Genomic DNA, 21,817 nt, shown 5'->3' on the forward strand with positions numbered 1-21,817 from the left:
GTCGCGCGTTTGTGCCGTTACAGCGAACAAAAGGTACGGGTTGGAATATCTTGATGGCTTCGAAATGCGTTTTCTAAAGACGAATTGTTCGAGAGCGGTGCTTTCTATTCTCTCGTTAAACTCTATCGATATGAATGCATCAAAGTGTTTTGCATAGAAAGAGCGACGTTTAACGTTCTCTCCCTTGCCGCGGAGGAAATCTTTGCCTGGGTTCCCTCCCGGCGACCGATTTCAACTTTAAAGAAACACGATTCCGGCCGAAACCGAGGCTCTCTTTGTCGATATAAATGCCATCCGTTTCAATGCGTTTCAAACCGTGCAAATGCGTTCCAGGATGGAGTATTAAGGTAACGCTAATGGCGGAGATTTTCAGGATTACCTGAACGAGACAAGTGTTATTCGCTTCGTTGAGGATATTGGTATTCGGGTTAAAAGTAATTTTGAGCGTTTCGATAGGGAAGGAAGGATTAATATTGCAGCATTTAACCCTTTGTACTCGAGGCCCTTTTTTTAGTATCTACCAGCAACTCGAGATGTTTTCTTAGCATTCTATTGCCACGAATGCTAAGCTATCGAGATTTGAGAATCAGGTCGTCTTTACCCCACCAACAATCATTTTATTCACATTTCGAGGTCCAAAGAAATGAAACATTATTGCTGATAGATTTGCTGCGTGAAACCTAATGGTGAACTGAGAGTCACCTCTCGAGTGCAAAGGGTTAATTTTCGTTAAACTTTTCAAGTTTTCAGCATGGTAACACGGTCACAAGATTTATTATCAGTTTGTCTGGAAAGTCCGTGCCGATTTTTGGTAGGTGGTACACGTCTGTTTATATCGGAATGGTTGAAAACAATTAACGTGGGTGCATCCCTTAAAAGATGGAAAGGTCGTGGAACAAAATGGTATTTATATAATTCAATAAATATATATCAGAATTCAAATGTGCCTTTGAATTTTTCTTAAAAATTGGCACGAACCTTCTGGACAACCCAATAGAATAATTATTCACGATTGAAACTACTGGTTATGCTAATCATTTAATTTTCTTCTTGATTGTGGGATAAGCATATGAAGATTGTGATGTGTGTTTTCTTCTGAACTGTGCTAAAAGTTTAGAAAGATTGTACACTTCCTTATAAATTGTGCAATGCTACCAAGAATAGCATACATTTTCTGAACTGTGATATGACTCCGGGTAGGATTACGAATATCTTGTCAACAGTTGTCACAGGCTCAAGCATTTTATGAGTCGTCTTCTAAACTGTGCCACGAGCTCAAGAGAACGATGAACCTTCTTCTAAAGCTATAGTTTTAGAATAAATTTGTGTATCCAACGAATTGGTTAACAACATAATTTATTATTCGAATAGAATCTCATAGAATCAATAGAAATTTTTCCTCGTTCAAGAGCCTTCAGTTCATAACAGTAATTTAAACACGGCACACCCACGACCTTTCTCTAAAATAAAACCTAAATTTATCCATATACATGCCAATTCACTTCCAGATAAATCAAATAGTAGAAGAGGACCCAATAAATAACGTCAAACTCATTGATTGATGGTTGTTAGTTACGTACACTATAATTTTCTATCATTAGCCGATAAGAGGAATTAGCGAAGGGGGGCCCGGTGGAAAAATTCGCAGTTTTCGAAGCCACGAGAATGCATCCGCTGGCAAAAGCGAAGTGTACACACACCAGGAACGGATAGGCGCTTTAATCGGCAGCTTGTATCTCGCATACCGACGTGCCTGTACTGCCTAGAGGCTAGAGCCTAGAACCTCGAGTCTAGACCCATAAGTCTTCCACGATTTTTCCTACTGGATCGCATTATCCTCCTGTTTACGATAAAACTGTCCGACAAGCGTGGTGCTCAACCGACCGAATCTTCCACTTCGCGAAAATCGTCTTCCGCGATGGATCGTAAGGTGCTCGCTAAACGCGCAAGCGGTTTATGCCCGGGAACAAACGATGTCGATTTATCTGCATCTTCAGATTTCACAGAAGAATGATGCTTGGTAGGGTGGACGTTGGAGGAATTCATTTTACTTGAAGACTTTGTGGATGGCGTGAGTTTAAAGTATTTGATGAAGGTGGTGTATGTTACCTTATATTGGGAGGATTCTTTGTGTATGGTTTTATTGTTGTGTCGTTATGGGTGTGGAGATTCGTTTGGGTTGTTGCAATGGGTAGTCGCAGGGTCTGTTCGATTATTTTTTACTTCTTGAGACGTGTTCTAGTCTATTTTGCAATTGTTCATGATTCTTAAGAAAGTGTATTTGTTAATGAAGAAAAACAATATGTTTAGAGCCAGTCTGGGGCAATATCTTTGTTATCGTGTGAAGTTAACATTCATGTAGGAATCTAATTTAAATATTTTTCATCAGAGATACCGCAGTGGAAGTATGGTATTTCTGTTAACTTCGATCTAGTTAACATTTTTTTTTAATAACACAATTCCTTCAAATGAAGTTTATAGAATATGTTTAATATTACTTTCAACGTGTATACTATTCAACTATTGAGTAAGAGCAATGGAGATATTAGTTTTTATTACACTTAAACGAATTAAAAGGGTTTTGGATATTTGTAGCTTCAGAATACCATTTTCTGTATACTTTAAGAACCTTGGTTCTGCTCGGCGTCATCTGCTTTAAGCGACTTAAAGCGACCGTTTCGCGCGACGATAAATACCTATTCGAGTAGTGATAACGTGTAGTTTGACCTTGACAGTTGTTTCGATCGAACACCCTAACTGTATAATTCTAGAGAGTTAATGGTCCATAACAATTTCAAACGACAAGCAAAATAAATATTAAAATACACAAACTCTTCAACCATACATTTTATTAAAATTGAGATCAGTTTAATTATTCTCTGGAATTTGAGTATTTTCTCTGAGTGAACATCGAAGGATACAGTTTCGTTTTTATTTCAGAGTAGAGGTACATGAAATTTAGAAAATGGGTTATAATATTGTTGAGGATATGATAAACATGAGTGACAGAAAGTACCGCCAAAAGACGAGTTCTTTAAATCGATCTCAGGAGTGATGGTTACAGGGTCACCAGGAATTCTGTTCTTTAATGTCATACAGCGTATGAGATAACGGATTTTGAAACCTAGACATTCCTAAGAAGTACTCTTCACCCACATCACTTTAAAGCTTCAATTATCACATTAACTCAAACCCACATCGATCTTGTTCAAAAGTGGTTAGAAGGCTACCAATGACCTGCCAATCAATAGTATGGTTACAAATACTAAATAGTTTGTTCCTGTCACTTCTCTGAAACGAGTCTCCATTTCCTCAATTTTATGAAAAAAGTTATGTGATATTGAAGTAAAAAATTCTTGATGACTCTATAAGTGCACACTCAAAAGTGACAGTTATGGAGTCATAGGGAACTCTATTCTTTTATCCCATCTGAATGGAATGAAAGATTCTCAAGTTTGGAGGTCCATTCCTAATACATACTCTGCAATCATATCACTTTGAAGCTTTAATTATCGTATTTTTCTACCATTTACGTTCAGAAATGTTTAAGAGATTAACAGTGATCTACCAGTCATAAGTATCACTAGAAGAGATTACTTTGTTTCTGCCACTTTATCGAAAGCAGTCTCCAATTCCTCAATTTTATGAAAAAAGTTATGTAATATTAAAGTAACAAATTCCTGTTTAAGAGATTATCAGTGACCTGCCAGTTATAAGTATCACTAGAAGAGATTACTTTATTTCTGGCACTTTATCGAAAGCAGTCTCCAATTACTCAATTTTATGAAAAAAGTTATGTGATATTAAAGTAACAAATTCCTGTTTAAGAGATTATCAGTGACCTGCCAGTTATAAGTATCACTAGAAGAGATTACTTTATTTCTGGCACTTTATTGAAAGCAGTCTCCAATTCCTCAATTTTATGAAAAAAGTTATGTAATATTAAGGTAACAAATTCCTGTTTAAGAGATTATCAGTGACCTGCCAGTTATAAGTATCACTAGAAGAGATTACTTTGTTTCTGGCACTTTATTGAAAGCAGTCTCCATTTCCTCGATCCCGCGAATAAATCCGTGTGACATAAAAGAACGGCGTCTTTAATGACCCCATAAGTGTCACTCTGACATTTACACAGTCACAGTCATCCGTTCTTCCTTCCTCCCATCCAACCGAAACAAAAGATTCCAAAATCTAGAGGTCCATCCCAATAAATATCCTCCAACCACGCCACCCTGAAGCCCCAATTACCTTCAATTAGTCCTCTTACCCTTACAACCTGCGTCGTACAACCCCCTTATCTCTCCATCTTTCCCTACCAAAAACCGCCCTAACCTTACCAGTGGCCCTCCAGTCGCGTCCCTTAGCGAAAAGTGGTCTCCGTTTTCCCGATCTCGGCGAACTGCCACCCAACACCTACATACGTGGCATTAAAGAAAGGGGGCCAGAACGGTTGTCGGTGACCCGACAAACGCGAGTCCGCGAAAAATACTCTCTGTAGGCGCGCTAAGGGGGAAGGGGGGATGACGCAAGCAGAGAAGCGGAAGGACTCGAGAGTGTGAAAGAAGACTTGGCTCAAAGTTTCGCGTTCATCTGGGCCAAGCTCGCAAATAACAAACTCTAGACGACGCCGGAGTCGCGACGCTCCGGAGTACAGTGGGCTTGGTGGCTCTCCGCGAACTGCGAGAGGGGGCGAACAATCCCATCCCGCCGCCGGGGGAGTAGGAGGTGGGGGGGGGGGGGGGGGGGCCCCCGGGGCGTATAACGCGGGGGGAAGGATGAGGAAACGGGGGAGAGACCGGGGGAGGAAGAGAGAGAGAGGGAGAGGAAGAAGGGCGTAACTGGGCCAAACGGTGGCTGTGTCGCGGTCTAGACACGCCGCGGCTGAGAATTAATGCTCCGTGTTTGCCAGACTTTCCTTTTCGCTCCGTAACAAGCTGCCGCAGTTCCGCCATCGGCCGTCGTAATCCGTGACGTCCGACGAATTACTAATTATAATTCCCCACGGGCTGCGAAGTCAGTTTCATCGGGGAGGATCGGGGATGAACGAAATGAAATGACCCCGACGGTTATTTCTGGGTCGGGGTGTTTCCGTAACTCTGGAGCTTGGATGGTGCCTAACATTTACGAGGGAGGGTCTTGGAGTTGGTGTAAAATGAAAGTTTAAAAATAACTAATTTTTCAGATTTGTTTAGATGATTCTTTTCCTCTTGAAGTATATTGGGTGTAACGTCATTTCCTTAATTTGAACGTTGTCTTATTGGTTAATCTGAAGTATCGAAGGGAGGCTTATTGGCGAGGGAGGGTCTTCGAGTCAGTGTAGAATGAAAGTTTAAAAATAACTGATTTTTCAAATTTGATTAGATGATTCTTTTCCTCTTGAAGTATATTGGGTGTAACGTCATTTCCTTAATTTGAACGTTGTCTTATTGGTTAATCTGAAGTATCGAAGGGAGGCTTATGTTTACTGTGTTTGTTTCTTTATTTTATAAGGGTACGTAATCTGTTTTATGTCGACTATTGCACCTATTGGTCCAATTTTATTTCTTATTAATCACCAATCTTTCACATGTGTCTTTTTCCATACCACATTTATATTTTCTTTTCATTAATCCTTAACTTCTTACACGACATTCCTTTACACGTCTGTTAGGGCCCATTGGTCCCTCTTTATAGCTCGGGTACCTCGGGATCGCTAAGCCCGTACTGTAGCTACAATCAAACATATCTACAGACCCTGAGGGTACATATTTACTATTTGACACTTTCAAGTATTTATTGAGAAAAATAGAATAGGGAAATACTGCCATAAAAGAAGACACTAAATAACGAATAAAGAGATATTTGGGACTGTTTTAGGTCAAATGGATCCATTCGTTCATCGAAACAAAATATTTTTCTTCGACGATCTCTGATAACCTTCAACGACCTTCAATAATGATTTTACTAGACCTATCTTAAAAATCCCTATTAGAAATCAAGTAAACAAATATATAGTCCCATTAAAAAGATAATGGCGACCTTGAACTGTCCTTGAAGCACCCAGTTAGAGTTAACAAAACGGCACCTCACGTTACTCCATTTAAAATTGAGTAACTCTTCTTTCAGATTGTTCTTCTAAGTCCAAATATATCGATGTTAGAATGTCTGATTTAAATGCTTCATTCCGTATACTCCAAATGTGAAATTACTTTGAATCATAATTTTATTATCGTTCATAAGAAATGTATTTTAACGGACGCGTACTATTTAATATTTGCAGAAATCGAGAGTTTACAATGCTCGGAATAATTTTAACTTCAACCTCGACTAGCGAGAGGTTTTTTAAATATTCCAGTGTTAAAGTCTCTCGCATGGTAGTAGCCGATAGATCAGAGATACGCGGTTCGTGTGGTTACGATCGTATCGATTATTATGTAAGGTGGATACACACGGGCAATAGGATTCAGTGCGTAATAAGAACCATCGCCCGATAATTTCTGTTACGAAAAATGTAACGGTAGAATTTCCTGATGTAGACCTCTTTGGAAAACAGATTGAACAAACGAGGAATAGATAAACATAATAAAGATCACTAAATTTTTTAATTTTTTGTCTTCTGTAGAAATATTTTTTAACCGACTTCGAAAAGGAGAAGGTTACTCGATTCCACGTGTATATTTCTTTTTTCATCTTTTGGAAACGTTGTGTAGCATGACAAGATTAGATCCTTTTTAATGTACTGGAAAAAAGTTACTCGTTGCAGAGGAATATCAATAAATCAATAAGAATTTATGCAAGGTGCAAATGTTTAAGACTAAATTTCAAAGAATTTTTAAATTCCATTTAATCAGAATATTTTGCGTAATTACTTACTAAAAAGGAATTAATTGTGAAAGTTGAGGAAGACTTTGAAGTTCACAATATTTTAACCAAAGTGACTATTTTTGAAGCTAATTTGTTACAATTAAATTCTTCGAAATCAGGATTCCATTCTGGCACAGTTTCTCATTAAAAATCAATTAATGATAAGGATCTAGTCTTTAACGCCAACGACGAGAAGAATGTGTAACAGGTATCTGTGACAAGTTTCTTACAGGTCGTTTTACCATATTCTTTCAACCTTGCATTTCTCAACGTTGGAACGATTTCGCAACGTACATTGCCAGGTGACTGTATCAAGATTGTAAAATCTTTCTATCGAGGGGAAAGCACGTAAATCGAAAACTAGTCGATTCGATGAAGATCGTTAAAGCAACTCGGTCGTTCTTTGACCGAAATAAAAATAGGATCTGGTTGATTTTCGTCTGTGTGAAAGGCATTTCGCGCGACGTTAAGGGAGGTCAGTGGCAAAGACGAGCTCGGAAATGAGGGTAGCCTCTTCTAAGAATTGTCACATCAGTCTTTCACTCTAACACCTCGGCGCATTTCTCTTTTATCTAATTAGATCTTCAGGCACACGCGAGACAACTTGTATCGTTTGTTTTCACATTCTCGCCTATTCTGCAGCAAAATTAATTAGTTCTTAGTATTGGTATAATTTTATATTTCAAAAAAGTTAGAAACTTTTCCCCTCAAATTAATTATATGATTATATATGAAATTATTATTTGAATATCTGTCACTTGAATATCATCCATGCTTGATAGTAAACATTTTTCATTTAGAATAAAAAGTCAGATATATTCCATACTATTTATGTTTTCTTAGAAAACAAAATTTTAAAGCCTATATTTCTCATAGAATTTGTTTCCTTGGTAACAGCATCCTCAGATATTCAGTACGAAATTTTCGCAATTTTCCAAAGCTGAAACTATAATGCAGTAACCTCATGGCTCGAATATTCGCCACTCACTGTGCTGCATGATTATAAAACTATTTTTATTCCCGCCCGTAACACGAACCATTCGAAAACAGTGCTGGGTTCGAAAGGTTCTGGGGCTATTTTAGTCAGCAACAAAGCGCCATTCTTCTATCAACTCATCCTTCTTGCGGTTAGCGTGGTCTAGCCAAACAGAAATTTTTTTGGGTTAGAACACGAACTTCCTCACCTGTGCCGCGAAACCTAGAACGTCTAACTCAAAGACCGCACTTTTGGCCACCGTTCAAATCGCTTTGCACGAAAACTCTTCAGGCTGTAACCGTTTTACCGCCACTCGACAGTTCAAAGTAATTAGCTATAAAACTAATCTTCTCTCGAACCTTTTGCTCGATCCTTTCCTTCGTCATTTTATCGCTTCATTAAATAGCTATTTTTGACTTTGGTTCGAGTGGTTCAATATGTGCATCATCGATATTAAAATTATTGAGAGATTTAAACAAATGTTTGCGAGGGAAACGAATATTCTTTTGGTTTAAAGTGGAGCAATGCAACTAAACATTGTCGAAGTTTTAACTGATAGCTGAAGTTACTAATTCTTTCAGTATTAAATTAATGTGGTGTTGGGTTAATATTCGATTAAAATTATGAGGTATTACCTTAAAACTGAATTAAAATATTATTAAATATATATATATAAATAGTATTAAAGGTATAAGAATATCATGGTTTTATTCTAATATAATACTGCTAAAAGTATGAAAATAACTATGAACTGTATCATTTTATCCTATTTTGAATTTTATTCGCCGTCTATCTGAATCTTTGAAGCAGTTGTTTTGGGTTCGAACGTCGTCGAACGGGAAACTGAAGGAGAGTGGACAGAATTCAATCCACTCAGTAGTTTCGTACAATTAAACATAGTAATTTAACTCCGACGCATGCTTTAAGGCTCGAGAATCTCGAATTTCACGCGGTGCGGTAAAAAATGATAAGCGAAAGTCGCTCGCCAGAAAACGTAGTATCGAATCGCTTTAGTTATGTGTTTACCTGGGGCCAATGCACGTACGTGTAACTATAAGAAAGTGACATAACGAACTCCTGAAATTCTACCATAAATTACGTTACATTATCCCTTCATTAATTTTCCTATAACTAACAAGGGGATCTTATTTCAAAATCCTAGAAACTTTGACATACAACCTATGACATCTATTACATCAAAATTGAAATAAAATTAAAACATTATTTAAAAGATTTGTAAAAATTATTATGCTGTACTATAAATCAGAATATTTATGCTGCTATAATTAATTTCATAACAAACTTGCTTGTCAGGTAACAAGTTTTAGCAAATATGTAGCGCTTTCTTGATGAATTCGAGAACACGAATAATTTTTTGTTTGCTAAGCTTACACATTACAATTTTTCACGAACATTTTTTTAAAAATTAGCTAGCACAAGAGGGTTGGAGGAGGAAGGCAAGGAGGACTGCCAGACACTGACCCAAGCTCGGGGGGAGATGGAGGACTGGCGGTTTCCGATGGCATTATCGCGAGGTGATTAATCGGTGCCCGAGGTGTTCCATTGTCTCTCAGGGACGTCTCGATTCTGGTTCCTCACGCGTGTCCCGCAGTTTTTACGCCATAGCGCAAAACCACACCATCACTTCCCTTCCTCTTTGATTTCATTCTCGCCCTTTCTCTCTGCGCCATCTACTCAACAGCCGCGCATATACCTTGCGCAGCACCGAACGGCTCTTCCCACTTGGCGGCGCTAGTGTTTCACTGACATTTGGCCAATTTTGTGCCGCTTATTTAAACTTGTGTACTTTGACCTCCATCCTTTTCGCTTGTAAAAATAATGAGTAACTAGCTGGTTATTGTTGCTCGCTTAATTCATATATTTATATATATATTCATATATTCATGTTTATTTCGTGCGCGACCCTTTACGGGCCACACAAAGAACTTCCCGATTTCCGATTACAGCGCCATCTATCGCGAATAAAAATATGTTTGAAACTAGTGTTTTGAAAAGGTCTCATAGCCAGCTTTCACAGTGCGTGATAAAAAATGAGGTGTTCCATTAAAAAAATCATGTTGACCTTGACGTGACTTTGACCGATCCTTTGAAGGTCAAATGAGCACGATCGTTCAATAGAATTCTTGAAACCCTAAAACATTTCTCTAAACCATTTTTCTCACAAATGTTCCATTCTGGAAATATTTGACTGCTTCCATACTTTTGGAGCACCCTGTATGTAAATGTATATACATGTGTTATACATATGCATGCAAATGTAATAATAGTAGTATATGTATATGTATTATTTCCGTTTTGTTATTCGCTCATAAATTTATATTCTCCCATCTAGATTGCGTTATTGAGTTAAGTTTTCTTAAAAAAACTAAAAAAACTACTGGACCGAATTAGAACAAAATCTAACCAGCTCTAAGTTAGATTGATACATATCGATCGCATCATCGATCATTTTGATCTCGCTATTAGTTTTTTAGAAAATGTTAACGAAAAATTTGTTTACATACGTACATACATACGCACCCACGCACACACACACACACGCGAACAATTTGTTAAAAATAGGCTAAAATTACTCCAATGACCTTGAAACATGGAGATCTGCTAAAAAATCGATTTTTCATTTTAGGGGCAAATACAATAACTTTCCTATAAATCGGGAAGTTAATAAATATACAAAATTGCTCGTACCTTTACCATCATTGTTTAATGTACCAAATTACGCTTGCACTAAGAATAGAATTATAAATGAATTGTCCGATCAAATAAACCGTTTTCGTTGTTCATACTTTTGAAATCGACCCTGGAAACGTTTTCGATTCTTGTTTATCAGCGTTTCGCACAGTTACACGGCTGCGCTCACGGCAACGATGAATCAGTTTCAAATTGTTTCATTTAACATTACAGTTGCAACCGCGACCGGCGTTATTAACTAATCCGATCGGGGATTCCTTCGTAACCGTTCAATGACGTTTGTTGTTACAACCTCGTACGACCATAATCGCTTTATAAACTCGTTTTCAGCACGCGGCTTTGTTACCGACGCACGAGTTGCTCTTTGGCTGCAGTCAAAGAAAATATCAGGAAAGTAACCAGAGATCATTATACGGATCTGTTGATGTACGAGCAGCATGATTCAAATGCAATTGTGAATCCTGTAGCTGCTTGTATACTTCTTTGAAATCGTTGGGTTTCAAGCTCCTTTTATCAAGGTGATTCATATAAATCGTAAGAATCGTGTGATATGTATGATATATATTTTCTATAATTGAAAAGGAATAATTGCTTATTCCTGACCTCCTTTAATTTAAAAAATTGATAACGTAATGACGTGACGTAAAATAGCTATTAAACAAATCTGTTTTTTTTTTTGTAGTCACTATAAACATAATAATAAATACTTAGTTCGTTCAATAAAAATAAGAATTAGTTCGTCAGAATGAATAGACGTAATGAATTTACTGAAGAGGTTGAATAAAAATAATACATATAAATAATCCATTCGTTGAATGCGAGATAATAATTGCGTCATGAAAAACTAATAAATGCAATTAATTTAGTAAATTAGTCGAATAAAAGTAATAAAAAAGTAAAAATTGATTGATCATTAATAGGAGCAATTAATTCATCGAATGCGTTACATAAAAGTAAACAGAAATAATCGATATATCAATAATAGACTGAAGCCATAATTTTCCTACCGGCAGGTATTTTTCAGGCCTGGTGGAAGACGAACGACGCGGTGTATTTTCTATGCAACGCATGCGAGCGCTATTTAAATACACACAATCGAAAGTGGAAGTAATTAGTACGTTCGTTGCGAGGCTCATTGTGGCGTAGACGTTAGCATACCCGCTAACTCTTCGTCTTCGAGGAATTTTACCCTAGTCGATGGAGAGTTCGGCAAACAATGTCGACTATTCCTAACTTGTAGCCAGGAATTGGACGAGGTCCGTGTGTGCTGATCATACAAGCCAAAGTACTTGCACACGGAGTTCACGCGGGACGGGTTTCCTTTACGAATTCATAGCGCAGAAAAGTACTTTACTTTTCCGTTCTCTCGCGACTCGAGACCGCAGACCAAACCTACCGTCCAGCCACTCCAGACTAAAATACACAAGGACATCAGGAAAATATTTCTCGATCGAGCTGATAGATTTTGTCGCGCATCGAATCGCTAAAAATTACGGATGAAATATGCTGCATTCGTAATTGCATAGGTGAACGAAGTTTGTTTTTCGTTTCTGTTTTTCGTATCTCAACAAGTATCGAGTATAATGCAAATGCGGTTATTAGCTAACAATAAGATGGAAGTAAGGAAATTGTCCGGAGGAAAGTTTCATGTTTCTTTCGTGTTGTCGATAGTTGACGCGTAACGCGACGTGAAAATTCCATCCAAAAATAATAGATGACATCTTGCTTGTGGAAAGTTTCTTACGTTTACTTTTAATAGCAAGCCTTGCTGCAGCGAATAATTTTCAAGGTACTTCTGAAGAAATAATTTGTTATACTTATGGAAGTCGTAAGTTACGAAATATTCGTGCAAAGATATTTGTCGGATATCTTATGGATTATTTGTAATTATTGAATGTAAATGTGTATATAAAGAAGTCAGCTCCGTTCAAATATTTTCATAAACAAGTTTGGAGTGACTGCGATTTTATATATTCTTTTCGATGTGAAAAGGACACCTTCCACGAATTGTACATACCAACAAATTAATGTTTGCAAAAACTCTGAGAAAAATAAAATCACAATTCAGAAAACATGCAATCACGATAAATCTACGGTTAAAAATATACTTTAATGATCGGGAAAAAGAGCAAAGATTCCATTCCAGAAAGTCCAGTTCCGTTTCTTTTCGTGATATCAGAGATCCAACATGTTTTATCGCATCTGGACTGAGTAAGGATGTCCACGTGTAATTTTTATCGCGAGCAACGTTCCTTTTGCAATGTTATGACACGGCGCGTCAAGCTTTCTAACGAACGCCCGTCGATTTCGCGGCGGAGCCTTGTTCCAGTTTTTTTCTTCCCCCTCCTCTTTTTTCTTTTTTTTAAACGTTCACAATTAACCCTCCGTAGACGGCGTTAATTAAAAGTCCTTAGAAGAATTTTCCCCGCGACGCGTCTCATTAATTCGACGTTCCGAGAATACTAATCCCGACGACTTGTCATCCGTTAAAAAGAGACGCGTGCACGCGGCTTTGCGTTACACACGGAGCATAGTTATGGCTGCGATTACGGGTGCTAACAGGAATGAAAAAAATCTCTCGGGGACGAATCCTGGCGATGCTCGGGATCCTCAAGGTTCCCCGGGTTTTTTCTGCAGCGGTTTTCGAGAGATTACTGGTCTTTCCTGGTTCGTCTGTTACTGTGTACTCGTGTCCTGTGATTTATGACGATTTCATTCGCCTGAGGAAACTGTCGGCAGACTTTATGATATAATTGCATGGTTGGTTTCATCTTCTTTTTGTTGTATAAAAATTGGAGAGCTTCTTTGAGCGTGATATTGCTTTAAATTGATTCATTTGTTAGGTCAGTGTTATAAGAAAGTCAGTATAGTGATATATTAGGAGAGGAGGGTTTAGGTTGGAAATATTGAAGTTTGAATAATTCATAAATATACTTTTTGTAACCAAAGAAGATCGAAAGTAATGGTCAATGGCCCTCTGTGATAAGCAGAGGGATATTTATGCGTTGTATTTTTTTGTATTCAGTCTTGTTTGACTTCATTCGTGGTATTTTTTTTACGAAACCCAATTAAACTGCATCTGCTAAATTTCTGGTATAAAATCTAGTTCGACTTAGTTTATTATATTCTATGCGTGACACCTAGTTCGACTTGATTAGTTATATCGACTATATGAAATTCATTTAGTATTAACCCTTTGCACTCGAGGCCTTTTTTTCTTGTATCTATCAAGTAACTCTAGATGCTTTCTTAGTATTCTATTGTCACGAATGGTAAGCTTAGATTGACTTCGGAAATGAGATCTCTAATTTGAGATTTGAAAATCAGATCACTTTTGCCTCAATGACAATCATTTTATTGACACTTTGAGTTCCAAAGAAATTAAACCTAAAGGAAACCTAGTGGTGACTGGGAGTCACCTCTCGAGTGCAAAGGGTTAACATTTTGTATTAATTTTAATTGAACTTCATTTACTATGAAATTCAATCCGACTCCATTCGTCATACATTTTCTATTAATTCCAGTTGAACTTCACTCGCTATATTTCTTCGATAAAATCAATGATAACTGAAAGTTTCCCTCAGGCCAGCAGGAATGACACGCAAGGAAGTAAACATTTCTGTTTTTGTTGGCATGTTGCAGGCGGTATGTGCTGGTCTTCTATCAGCAACGGTCGCTGCAAGGAATTGTTGTCGCAACGAGTGACAAAGGAGAATTGTTGCGCGTCGAACGCGGCGGCGGCGACCGCGTACTCCGAGGAAGACCTCAATAGCGAGAAGCTGTTTTTTTGGGGCGTGCTCAATGGAGGTGTTCAGTGCCGTCCTTGCAGAGGTAATCGATCAAATTCATTCGACAGGTGGATTCGTCATACGAGAAACGGATAATTTCTAAGTTATGTTATGTTATTGCTTTAGCATGCTGATTTTCATATATTTATACACATTTATTCATATATTATATTATAATTTATATGAAATATTACTTATATTCGTGTATATATTTTTTTCTAGGGTATTATTACAAGCAACATATAGTATAAATTATGATAAATAGAATATGATCCAAAGGATATGAATTCTGAAATTTTTAAAAAATTCTAAAAATGCTTCTTTTCTTGTCTCAAGTGTCAATGTCTGGCACACATAAATGATTTGTTAGTTTATTGACGCACGCGACCGTTCTACCAATGTCTTCCTGTTTGTTTGTATTCTGGACGGTGCACTAACAGTTTCGCATAACGAACCGTTTAGAGGAATGATTGTTTGATTCGTGGAACGTAGAAGAGTTCTGGAAACTAATCGCGTATGTTACCCTCACTTAAAGTGCGACTTGTTTACAGCTCATTCGACTGATTGGCTCAAGTCTTTTCAAGATCAAAAATAGAATATACTTTTCAACCTCAGGATTTCTCAACTTTTAACATCACCTAAGTCTACTTTTCTTTAATACTTATGGAAACAATACATTCTTCAATTTTTCATTAATTTTTCCATTTCTGTTTACCATTTTTGATATATGCAATTCCATCTACAGAATATGTAGATTAATTAATGATTGTGTACATTTTCACCCTGGCACACAATCATTTACAAAGCAATCTTTATATACTTTAATCCTTTTGGTATAATAATCCACTTTTGTCAACTAATATTTAATCACTAACCCTTACTCAATGTAAGCTTCCAAAAAATCCATTTTTATCGTTGATTATCGCCAGAAAAACTTGCTCATACGCATGCTGGAGGGTTTGAATGACGGGGCGGAGTTTATAGTACTTTCCTCGCGAGTACACACGGTACTTTCCAAGACCACCATGGCGTGGCGCGTCCCAGGGGTGGTTTATAGCATTCTTCTCGCGCGTACACGCTAGTTTACAAACCCACCATGGTGTAGAGCAAAGAATCATCGCCAGTAATTCGTTCAAGTAACTCAGAGGTCATTTCTTTCGACAGAAAGCTGTGCAGAAGTGAGGTGTGAAGAAGGGAAGAAGTGTGTGGTGCGCAGGGGAAGGCCAAGGTGCGTGTGTAGCCCCGAGTGCAAGGCGCCAAGAGGCGGTGGTCCAGTTTGCGGGACGGACGGAAAGAGCTACAAGAATCTGTGCAGGCTGAAGAAACGCGCGTGCAAGAAGGGAAGCCACGAGCTAGCGGTTGCCTATAAGGGCCACTGCCAAAGTGAGTATGTATGAACGAGTTAGAATCATTATCACGACCACAATTGCAATTGAATCGCTTCCGACTGGACCGTTTCGGATTGAACGTTCTTGCTCGCTGCGCTTTCTTTTTAAGAAACAGTAAATTATGAAGTATAGCTCCTTTCTTCTAGTGAGCAGTAATGCAGACCACATTCGCGTGTAGTGGAAATCCACAATGGAATTCTCGGAGGCATTCGAATGCAAACATCGATTTAAGTACACATACACCGTTTACGTCCTATTGTTTATAGAACAATAACTCAATGGTCAATTTTCGCATCGAGAAAAGCGTATAACGTTACAGAAATGATATAGATAAGATGCATGAGCCTTTCAGAAAGTACGTTGCGCTTCCTGAGAATTTTTTAGTTTTAGCTAAATATTAAGACATTTGTTGAGATAATGTAATAATGTTTATAACATGACTCTGTCTTCTGTTTGTTTCGTGAAGTTGAGCATTTTAGCTTTTGGAAAGCTCGTGTGTAGTTAAAAATTATTGCAACTAATTGAACCCTGTAGTTGCTTTCAATTGTTTTACATTTCTGAATGCACTTATCGATAGCAAATTGAATATTGAATATTTGTATTTAATTTTTGACTGAATATTCATGAAACATTAAAAGAATTGATAGGTAATCATTTTTTATGTTTTTACATACACACACATACACACAAACACATAGACTAAACAGACACGTATGTCGCACTCGAAACATACTCGTAGAATAAATAATAAAATAATTCCCCAAACAGTAAACAAACACCCCTCTCGGTGTGTTTTCGATTACATTAGCTGTAGAAATTAATTAAATTCCTCTACATATTGTTTTCACGAGTATATATGCTCTCTTGGAGTCGTAATCGAGGAAAGATTAAAAACAGTACGATTTTTCTATACAAAAAAAATGATAAGTCTACTTTGAAATGGCACAGAATTAATTTCTACCCCTAAGAGACTCTTTCAAGACATATTTCAATTTGAGAAAGAATCATGCACTCATAGAGAACTAACCCAAGAGTTAATTTTCTATAATATCGATGCTCTCATGTACACATCAAAATGAAATAATACCACACAAGTATTAGGAGGTTGCATTGAAAGCTGCTGTTTATGTATACGTGGATTTTACTGCGAATACTGTATTTTATGAATTGTTAAAACCACATGCAACAGTCACCGCCGAACGTTATTGCCAACAATTGAAGCGTTTACACGATAATTTGATAGAAAAACGACCATCAATTGCATGAAATCGCCGAAAAGTGATCCTTCACCACGACAATGCTCGGCCTCATGTTGCTAGAACTGTAAAATAAACACTGATGGAGTTATCTAATTATCATTTGTTCAGATCGATGCAACATGGCTTGGAAGACTCATATTTCCGTAATAACGAAGAAGTTGAAGATTGGGTTGCTGAATGGATAAGCTCGAAAGATAAACCCTTCTTTCGTCGCGGAATTCAACTTTTATCAGAAAAGTGGGAAAAAGTAGTAGCTTTTCAGGGCAAATATTTCGATTGATACTTTTATATACTTTCTATCGAAATAAATGCTCAAAAAACACAAAAAAACAGCGGATTTCAATGCAACCTCCTAATATTATAGTCACTGGTAGGGATCTTGTGAGGTCGTAAACCAAAACAGCAGTTATTACTTTATCGGCACAAGCAACTGATCCCTAGGACGACAGGGATGTCGCGGCTCTAAGGATACATGCCGACGTTGCACCTCGGGGTCCCAACACTAAATATGTTTCGTTACGAGTACCTGGGCTTTCTCCAAACTGGAAAAACCAAATACTCTTAACGATGACTGCTTGAAACGAAAAAGTTTTATGATAATCAGTTCATCCACTGCAGAATTACGTGCAAAGATACATAAAAAAAATAAAGTTATTGAAATACGAACCTCCTAATTCTGATATCGTACGGTTCCGAACGAAAAGTCTAGCTCTACCCTTGTCTAAAAAGGTGTCCAATTCCTAATTGCGGTCTGCTTAAGTTGTAAAGATCGATCTCCGGCCGATTTTACGACCTCGCACGATCCCTACCAGCAAGTATACTAACTATTCCCTATCACTGTTACCTTTCCTCACACCCTTGAACCCGGAACAACCGTGCCCTTCCAAGTCACGCGAGGCCTCCCGTTGAAGGGATCGTCTCTACGACCGGAAGCGCGTGATCCCGTGGTGAAAATCGGTCGTAGGGCGCGCGTACACGAAAGACAAGAAAGGAGGGGTTGTCGCATGCATCTATCACGGGGGCGGTTTACGACTGTGCGTAATAACGTGTAAAGTGTCGAGCAGGTTCGTGCGCACGGGTCCGGTGCGGCCAAGGCCGGAGCTGCCTGTTGGACCAGAACCTGAGCCCGCACTGCGTGAAGTGCGCCCGCAGGTGCCCGCAGCCACCCCCGCAACAGCGAGCCGCCGCACGCCCCGTTTGCGGGGCCGACGGAAACACCTACAAGAGTGCCTGCCACCTGCGACTCGCCGCCTGCCGCGCAGGTCGCGCCATTCCCGTCGCCTATAAGGGCCACTGCAAACGTGAGTTTCTCCTTTTTGCTCTTGCTCCTCTTTCTTTGTCTTTGCTTTGTCTCCCCCACTTTTGCCCCCGAGGTCTGTCCCGCTCTTTCGACGGTGTTTCCCTTCCAGGCCCTTTTGACTTTACGAGCCGTTGTTCCCCTGCTTCGATCTTTCTCTTCTTTCTGCCCCCCTTCTTCTAGCCTCTGTTTGCCTTTCCTTGGGTTTCTCTTTGGCCTCTCTTTAGCCTCTCTTTGCATTCTCCTTAGCTGTTTTTTAGTCGGTTTTTCAGCACAGCGGTGCACAACTCACCCGCCCGTAAAGGCTCGTTCTCACCTGTCGAGCTACCCGGAGGACGTAAGAATTGTCTTTTGGCGGTTTGTTTTGATTTTTAGCTTGGAGGGTTTTCGAGTGATTTTTGGGGGATGTTTTTAATATTTTCAGTGGAATTTGGTGGGAAATTTTATGTAGTGGGGATTACGTCGGTTCGGTACTTCACTCTTAATCCTTTGACCTACACGCTGTCTCCCTCGGGCCATAGTAAACAGGAAGGTAGGAAGACCAAACGAAACACCATTTATTGTTTATGGCTCAAATTTCTTACTACGAGTCTTACTCGTGGTTGTAGGCCTAAAGGGTTAATGAGATGATTTTTTTATGGTCAATTTAACTAGATATAGTTCAACTTCAAGAAACTACTTTGCTCGTGCAAATCAAAGCTGACAACTGATTTTTGTATTGAAATGAAGATGTGACTTGTCCGTTACAATTGAAGTTAATTGTAAGTGAACCCTGACTTTTCAATCGTACCCGGAGTTAGTTATAATTGAACCCCGCGTTTTCAACTGCATTTCAAGTTAAATTAGAATTGAAACTCGATTTTTCAACTGTACCTGATGTTAACTATAATTGAAAATGAAATTATAATTGAAACCTGACTTCCCAACTGCACCTCATGTTAATTATGATCGAAGTCTGACATTTTAACTGCACCTGATGTTAACTACAATTTAAGTCTGACATTTTAACTGCTCCTGAAATTAACTATAAATAAAAATCTTCTTTATTTAGTACAACTGCAGTAAATTGTCATTCGTTTTTCATTCGTTAGATTGATTCAATAAAAATGTAACGAATTGATGCCTAATTCTGCCATATGGTCACACTGAAGTTTCCAGAACGACAAATGTCGCGATATTCAACTGCATGGTGCTCAAAGTGGCGGCTTTGTGTCACGTGAAAACGGACCTTAATCTCGGTCGAATGAACCCACAGAGAAATCGTAAATATCGAGCGGCGTGGGGCGTTGAGTTGCTGATACGGGGATTGTGTTTCGTCGGGTAGAATGGGAGAGGGGGGTTCGAGTCCTTGTTTTGAAGGATCCACGAGGGAGGGTGGAAAAGACGGAAAGGAGCGTCCGCTGATTGATCGACTACCGACGTTTTAACGCTTTTTCTTCGTGTTCGGAATTTTTGTTCGACTCTTCCGGCTGGCTTTCTCTGCTTTCTCCTCGTGCCATTGTCTACTGTTCTTCCTTGGGTTTGTTTTTCGTCTGGAAACTTTTTCTAAGCTTCCCTGCAGAAGCGTCAATCCTTTCCGTCATTATGAAAATAGAGTTTGTAGTCCAGTAATACCTCTCTTATTCGTGTTAATCATCTATGAACAATTGCTATCTATCATTTGCAATATATTTGACTCATTAATAGAATTACACGATAGGAGCATTGATGGATGTTAATAATAAAAAATGTTTGATGTCTAATTTAATTTAATTTCAAAGTTTTACTTGGGTTATAAACTGGAAAATGGTAGTGAAAAGTCAGTATTAAATTCAAAGTTTTTGAGTTAATTCTCACAATGTAGGTATCACTGTCCTTGGTTATTAAAAATTTGATTTATATTGATGAAAATATAATTTATTACAATGGAATGATTTAGTATCCAAAGCACATATAATGAAGGTTTTACTGCATTTGAAAATTTGACCGTATTGCATGATTGTAGCAGTTTATGTGTTGCTTCATTTATGGAGAACTGAAGCAAGTAAAGTTCGATATGAATTTTTATTTTAACTTCTTGTATTTTACCTATTTTCTGTAAATTATTATTATCTTGGTTCACATGGTTATAATGTTTTGTTATGCGAATTGGTGCAATTCTCGAAGGTTTAATTCCCCGTCGCGAAACCATCCACATTTATCAACGCATTTTGTGCTTTCTTTCGAAGGCACTACCTGTTGCTCGTAGCGTGAAAGAGCAATTAAACGAAGGAAAACGGGTGTAAAATATAGGGTGCCTCTTGTGAAGTCCGATGGGATCGATAATAACGAGTTTCTACGTGTGAAACGAAAAACACTTTCATAATCGAAACAATTTCATCACCCTGACTGATTTAAAAATACATTCTTTTAACATTTCCCATATACCGCCAAAGACATTTACAAGTATAAACGCTGACTTCAAAACAAATTTACATAAAACATTTCAGAGAAGAAACCTCGTCAAAGTAATTAACTTCAAAATTCTGAATAGTCTTCACCCATTTCTGACCACGATACATCGAATATTATCAACGCACGCTACTATTTACAATTAATTATACATAAATAAATTCTCCCAACGTGTGCAAAATACCATACAACCAGAAAATCGACGCGATAACGTATCATTCGCCATACGATATAAAGAAGCCCGCGCATGGAAAAGAGGCGAGCAGGAAAGGGTGAAGGACGAAGCGGGGGGAAAAGAATAAAAATAAAAGGGGGAAGGGGAGGGAAAGTTCACTTCATTGGTGAGCAGGCGAGTAGCCAGACTGCCGCTGCTTCGCATCGGAATGTACCTTATTGTTGTCTGGTTTGCACAGTGCCGAATTCTTCTGACAGGTGCCATAAAGTCACCGAGCGGAGTTATGCCCAAACAAGAGGCTCCGTAGGGAATAACAAACTCCGTGGCTGCACGAATGTCTACCAGGAGTAACCTTTCGACCTCCTTTTTCCATCGGAATTGTCCGCGCTAAAATCTTCCTCGCTAAAGTTTCGCCTTGTTTTCGCATTCCCTGCTACCGGGGAGAAATTGCGAGATATAAAAAGACAGGTCATCGACTGCGATCCCCTGCTGTAGTTCTATAATTATTTAAATGGAATTCCGGCACCTCGTTGTGAGTTTTTTTTTTAGGATTAGTAGGGGATGATGATTTATTTGTAGAAATTATGGATTTCGTAATGTCGGGCAAGGCTAGAGGGATATTCATATGAATGTGGAGAATTCATGCAATTCATGGAGTTTGTGGAATTCACAAAATTAAGGTTTATCCATTACATAGAATTCGTAGATTTGACAAAACTCGTAACTTGTAGAACTCTTGTAATTCACAAATCATGGAATTCACAAAATACGTATAAAAAATAGATGGAAGTGCACGAAATTTACCGCAAGCAAACTATTTACTTTTTCTTGGTGAAGCTATTCAACAATGTGAACTATGTTAATTTGAAAGCTGTGAAATGTTTCTTCCTGTATCTTGAGATGTGGAATTCACGAAATTTAGAAGATTTATCCATTACATAGAATTCGT

The 21,817-nt window shown here is 38.3% G+C and overlaps 1 protein-coding gene across 2 annotated transcripts in view; it reads left to right on the forward strand.

Moving 5' to 3' along the window:
* LOC128879342 (follistatin) overlaps positions 1–21,817 on the forward strand; it is an 89,172-nt gene that overhangs the window by 21,794 nt on the left and 45,561 nt on the right. For both annotated transcript variants that reach the window (XM_054128397.1, XM_054128398.1), the window contains 3 exons: positions 14,174–14,362; positions 15,484–15,702; positions 18,031–18,267. In XM_054128397.1, the coding sequence (XP_053984372.1) occupies positions 14,174–14,362; positions 15,484–15,702; positions 18,031–18,267 (645 nt within the window). The remainder of the gene's footprint in view (positions 1–14,173; positions 14,363–15,483; positions 15,703–18,030; positions 18,268–21,817) is intronic.

This window comes from Hylaeus volcanicus, chromosome 7 (genome assembly GCF_026283585.1).
Source record: "Hylaeus volcanicus isolate JK05 chromosome 7, UHH_iyHylVolc1.0_haploid, whole genome shotgun sequence".
Taxonomy (NCBI): Eukaryota; Metazoa; Arthropoda; class Insecta; order Hymenoptera; family Colletidae; genus Hylaeus; species Hylaeus volcanicus.